At 33.8% G+C, this 5546-nt stretch overlaps 1 protein-coding gene across 2 annotated transcripts in view; it reads right to left on the bottom strand.

The window, feature by feature from the left end:
- Positions 1-244: 244 nt before the first annotated feature.
- The window catches only part of GRIA4 (glutamate receptor, ionotropic, AMPA 4), a 673532-nt gene continuing 668230 nt past the window's right edge, over positions 245-5546 (bottom strand). For both annotated transcript variants that reach the window (XM_010855154.1, XM_010855155.1), the window contains exons 15-16: positions 5345-5479; positions 245-1253 (exon numbers count right to left, since the gene is read on the bottom strand). In XM_010855154.1, coding sequence (XP_010853456.1) covers positions 1089-1253; positions 5345-5479 — 300 coding nt within the window. In that variant the 3' untranslated portion in view covers positions 245-1088. The remainder of the gene's footprint in view (positions 1254-5344; positions 5480-5546) is intronic.

Below are 5546 nucleotides of genomic sequence, written 5' to 3' on the forward strand. Positions count from 1 at the left end.
TGCAAAAATAATAAGGGCTAACTACATTTTCCAATATGGCCCACAGTTTACTTTTACTATCCCACCTATAGTCTCATAATTTCTCAAATAATTTTTATAATGATAAGAAAAAACTTTAAGCTCTGTAAATATTGTAAGAATGTAAATATTGTTTATTCTTTTTGGTGGGTACAAAAACCACAATTTTGTACACAGAACAAGATTATAAATAATATTGATAACATGAGTGACCCATAATATCTTCTGGTTCTACATTGTAGACTGATGATTTTTCGTTAATGTTGTCTTCATTTTGTTCCTGGTAGTGAGACAAATGCAATCTGTGGACACTGACTCATGTGACAGAGTGAAGGTTACAGCAAACAAAATGACCAACAACTTTTATTTTAAAAAAGTCTCTAAAGTTTATTACAGTGATGGCATTTATTTCAATTATTGCAATGTATTGTTCCCTAAGATGGTTAGAAAAAAGAATTGTGTTGTCTTCTACTGAATTTATGTCAGTTAAAAAGCAAGCATGTTTCAGTATTTTTTTTCTCCAAAGTAAGTGTAATTACTTCCTTTAAGTTTTTTTTCCACAGGATTTACATGTTTGTTTATTATTTCTTGTCAGAGTATAGTGATTTGTTTTCTCAGCTGGATAGTCTTCCATTGAATATATGGGTGTTCTGGAGACACAGGTTAGCATATTCATTGACTTCTATAACTATTTTATGCCTTGAAGAGAAGACGGAGGCCTTTCTGAGCAAGAACTTCACACTTTAATGTGCTAACTCGCATGTCTGATTAGTTTTTAAGTCCACTCAAGTGAAATTTGTTGCTGTTGATACACCCATCCCAGCTCCTCCCCCGCCCCCACTACCCGAAAAAAATCTAAATTGTGAGTTTTCCTGATATAAAATCTGAGTTTGGGTTTTCGAGCTGAGCTCATGCACACGTTGCTGATGTTTGGCGCCTTAGGACGAACTTCCCGCTCTCAGCCAAAGGATTGTTTGAGCGAAGACTTGCGCTTAGCCTGTCCCTCAGGGCTGCGTTTCCATCAGTCACAAATACAGTTTAATTAAGGCACTCAATTATTTTTTTGGTTTTTATGGAAGGTCCGATGCAATGACAGCCAATCCTGAACTTTGTCTAATTGTAGTTCCAGTGTGTACAGCCTTAGGGCAGTCGGGTGTCAAGACGCGACCGTTTTCACCCACACTCCCAGTGATGGATAATCTGGCTTTGTTTCTTATGGCTTCAGAAAAGGTCAGCTGGGTTGCATGGAAAGGAAACAGAAAGAATGTGGAGTGTTACAATATTTCTGTCTTTTCAGCAAAATATGACACAACAAACACCAAAATATCAATAATTAGACATCTGCATTTTTTCCCATACTCTTTTGGTCATATTAAAACTACTTTTCACAGGAAAAAGAAACTCAACGATCTGGAAGAATGAATCACTCTGGAGTTACTGGTCCTGTTTAAGAACTAATTTTCTAAAATCTTGCAAGATTTTGTTTGACAAATCTGGGCAGGACACATCTTTTAACTTGCTGTGCTCTACACCTTAGTATTTCCAGTTGAACTTAGAAGGTCCCTTAGGTTTGACAGCCATCTTTCTTTGTATCTTTTCTTTTTTCTGCTAGAAAATATCTTAGCAGTTAAATGATTGTATTCTTAAAATCATGATGAATTGTTTAAGAGAACTCAATGTAGACTATTTATAACAGATCTTCCTGTTTATAAAACACAGATCTATCCACAGATGCTTTCACTCATTCCCTACAGCTGCTATAGACAGCTATAGAAAGGCAAATCAGTCACATAAAGTTCATTCTATGCCTATAATGGAAGTTAAGGCTCATATTTTAAGAAGCTTTAAGTGCTTAAAGGGAAGTGCACTGAAAGGGGACATGTTTCAATGCTTCATGAATGGTCATCACTGGGAAACTTCCCAGATTGATGTTATGGGGTCAGGTCTTTGAAATCCTCATTATATTCTTGCTCTGTCATATTAGGTAGCAGGTAATAATACTACACTGAGGAGAAACAGAAAGCATTATTATTGAAATCTACTGACTGTTCATTCATGCCTTTAAATTCTTTCTAGTTGCTGAATTTTAATGTTAACTCAAGAGAAAATAAGGTAAAGGAGATATTCCCTAAGTTTGTTGTAGTTTAGATCATAATTTTCTCATAATTTATATTGTATCTTAATTCCTTGCTGTGAATTTAAGTTTACCCAGTTCTTTTGGAATTTCCATCCTTGTATTTATTCCACTCTATACCTTAAATATTAGAATAATGATATATTAAATATGAAATAAAAATTGGATTAAAAATGTTATAATGAAAAGTTTTAATGATCATTTACCCTGATAATTTCAGAAACTTGAAGTCAAAATGCTACTGACATATCTATGATAAACACCAAGGTCATTATTATAGTTTGCCTTTAGTGAACAATCTCAAAAATTAAAATCTATTTATCTTTATAATCAGGAGTCAGGAGACAATCTCTACAGGAACTACTCATCACTAAATTAAAACAAACCAAGCAAGATGGCAGTCTGAATTTGTTTCTTCAGATTCCTTTTAAACATTTAATATTAAGTAAAACAATTATGTAAAAAATGTATTAGTTTTGTTTTTTTGAAGAGGGCATTTAGTATTTATTAATACTAATAAAAAGCATTGTGACTTTTCAGGAAGATTTGTCATAAAACCTGTTTCTTCCTTTTATTTTCTTGATTGCTGGTATAAGGAAATGAAAATATCAAAAATGGGAAGGATTCCATATCCTCTCAAATAATCTTTCCTTCTCTATAGATTAATGCAATTGAGTGCTGATAATTCTGTCAACCACTTATTCTCTCTTTAAATCTTCGTGTTCTTAGTTCTCAGCATTCTTATATTCTACACTTAAATCTCCGGCTTCTTACATAAAATGTCATTTCTGTTCATCTTTATGCGACCTTATTGAGACTACTCAAACTGCAAAACTTTCTTATAAATTTACCATATAGTCTGAGTCTGGTTGGATTGTTGTGGCAATGGCTGTAACTTTGTTTATGTGTTTCCTTGAGGGATAATTACTTTTAGAGTAAACATTCAGGTTTTGTTTTTGAAATTCTGACACTAAATATTATCTAAATTATCAGTCATTTTCATAATTATGCTCAGTAGAATTTTTGAAAGGAAAAAGCCATGTAATATGGGAGTACAACTAAAAACGCTTACTCTCAAATCTCTACAAGTGCATATCATTTAATTTGCTCCGAATGCTATTAAGTCTTTCTTATGAGAATGCATATCTCTTTCTAGCAATTCCCCAGGACTTTGTATTGAACTGTCATATGTGAGTACTTCTAGAATTTTTCTAGAATGCATTTGCTATGCTAAAGGTAAATTTAAAAATATATCTTATGAAATTCATCACAGAATGAAGTCCAAATAATTGGCTCTAAAAACTTGTCACATATTATTTTTCTGTTTGGAAAAAAAATCTTTCCTCAGTTCTGTAAATATTAAGATGAAAGCATTACTGTAATGACTAAGAAAACTTGACCTTAGCAGTTTGCTTTTCTGCTATTAGAAAAGACATGCTATAAACATTCTGATCTGAGTGAATTGACTATTTCATGATCAATTCTTTCCACAAAATTTGGAAAGAAAAACTTTGGTTTTGTCTATGTGCAATTGTACTCAGTCACTATTCTATTTCTAGATTATGGATAAAAGCAATTAAATCTTGATTTAAAGGAGTAGCTTTTGTTCTTTGCTTTAAGATGCTAACAAGTATTTCAGTAGCCTTTTTTGGGCTGGGCCACCTGGCCTGTGGGATCTCAGTTCACCTACCAGGGACCGAACCTGGCTGGGCCACCACTGTGAAAGCCTGGACTCCTAACCACTAGGCACCAGGCTACCAGGGAACTCTCTCAATAGCTTTTTTAAAATAAATAAATATAAAAATTGGGCACATTTATCTGGCATAACTTCAGGTATACATCTTATTCTTAGAAAAATTCTATTGGGTTTGACTCTAGGATACCTCAGGCACTAAATGTCTCTTGTGGGTTCAAATTTTCATTTATCATTGTAATCAGAATGGCTCTTATATACAATTTCAGAAAATGGGTTTTAGAGGCCTGATTTTAAGAAAAGCAACAACAAATGCTTCCAGATCTTATTTTAAATTCATTTTGTATCATCAAAGGGAAAAAGCACTGGACATTTAGAGTCTTAAAAAATGAACTTCATCCTGTGTTTCACTGAATGCTTATAATTTTTTTATTGTCACGTGGTGAGAAGATGTAAGTGAGACTGATCTGGCTCACTCAAAAGCAGTTGAAATGAAAACAAAAGTCAATAAAAACTCATTGCAAGTTTTATTTTTACTGTGTCTCTCCTAAAGAAAATATATTGCTGACATTTTTGATGAAAAAATTGCCTAAAATGTTTATTCACCTTTTAGTCATGTTGTAAAAATGAAAGTTGAATTTCATCTAATAAATGTGAATTGTAGTCAATATTCTGATGGTCACTCCTGCCTAAAGGTCTGGTTCAAGGACTACTGCCAGATGAACAAACATCGGGGTTTCCCTCTAAAAATATAGAAAGATGGCTAATATAAAAGAAACCAGAAGAGGAGCTAAAACTCACCGAGTGTTTACTATGTGCCCTGGAGATTTTACATGTATTTTCTCAGAAAACAACACATCCTTATCAAAAGAGGCAACTGTCTAGGCTTTGATAATTTGAAAAAATTTTATGCTTATTTTGTTAGGATTAGATTGTTCCAGAGAAGACAAGCCTGTTCTGTGTACAAGAAAATTCAGATCTAATTTCAAATTTCTCCCAATTTTCAGATACAATATACTATTTAAATCATTTTATTTTATTTATTTTTTTGACTTTATTTTTATTTTTTTTAATTTTATTTTATTTTTAAACTTTACAATATTGTATTGGTTTTGCCAAACATCGAAATTATTTAAATCATTTTAGAGAGCAATTCTGGAGGTTTACTTTTGTCTTTCAAACCCTTTCAATGCAGATATCTATTGGTAACATAAAGTTTTGAACAGTACATCTGCAGCCAAAGAAAACTGAACCACTGTGCACTGAAGTTTTCAAAAATATAAAGCTCTAAATTAGAAGCAAGCAGTACCATCACTGGACAGACAGGTCACAACACTCCATTTACAGAATGCATCACCCACTCACTGTAGTGGCCCTACGTCCTACCCCTAAATTTTAATACTTTCGGTTCCATATACGTTGTAACCTTCTCTATAGGTTGCTAAATTCTGGGTATTCTGCGAGGAAGTTGGGTTAAAAGTCTGTGCACTCTTTGCCACCTTCATTCTCTTCGCTTCTGCCCTGGACTTGTAACAGAACTCTATCAAAGCCACCAGCATTGCCAAGCCCAAGCCGCCAACCAGAATGTAGAAGACGCCTGCTACGTTGCTCAGGCTCAAGGCACTCGTCTTGTCCTGGGGGGATAAAGACATCTCAGTTAACTGTGGGAAGTCACATCCAGAAGGTGAAAGAACACAGGAA

This window comes from Bison bison, unplaced genomic scaffold (assembly GCF_000754665.1).
Source record: "Bison bison bison isolate TAMUID 2011002044 unplaced genomic scaffold, Bison_UMD1.0 scf7180017864355, whole genome shotgun sequence".
NCBI classification, from domain to species: Eukaryota; Metazoa; Chordata; class Mammalia; order Artiodactyla; family Bovidae; genus Bison; species Bison bison.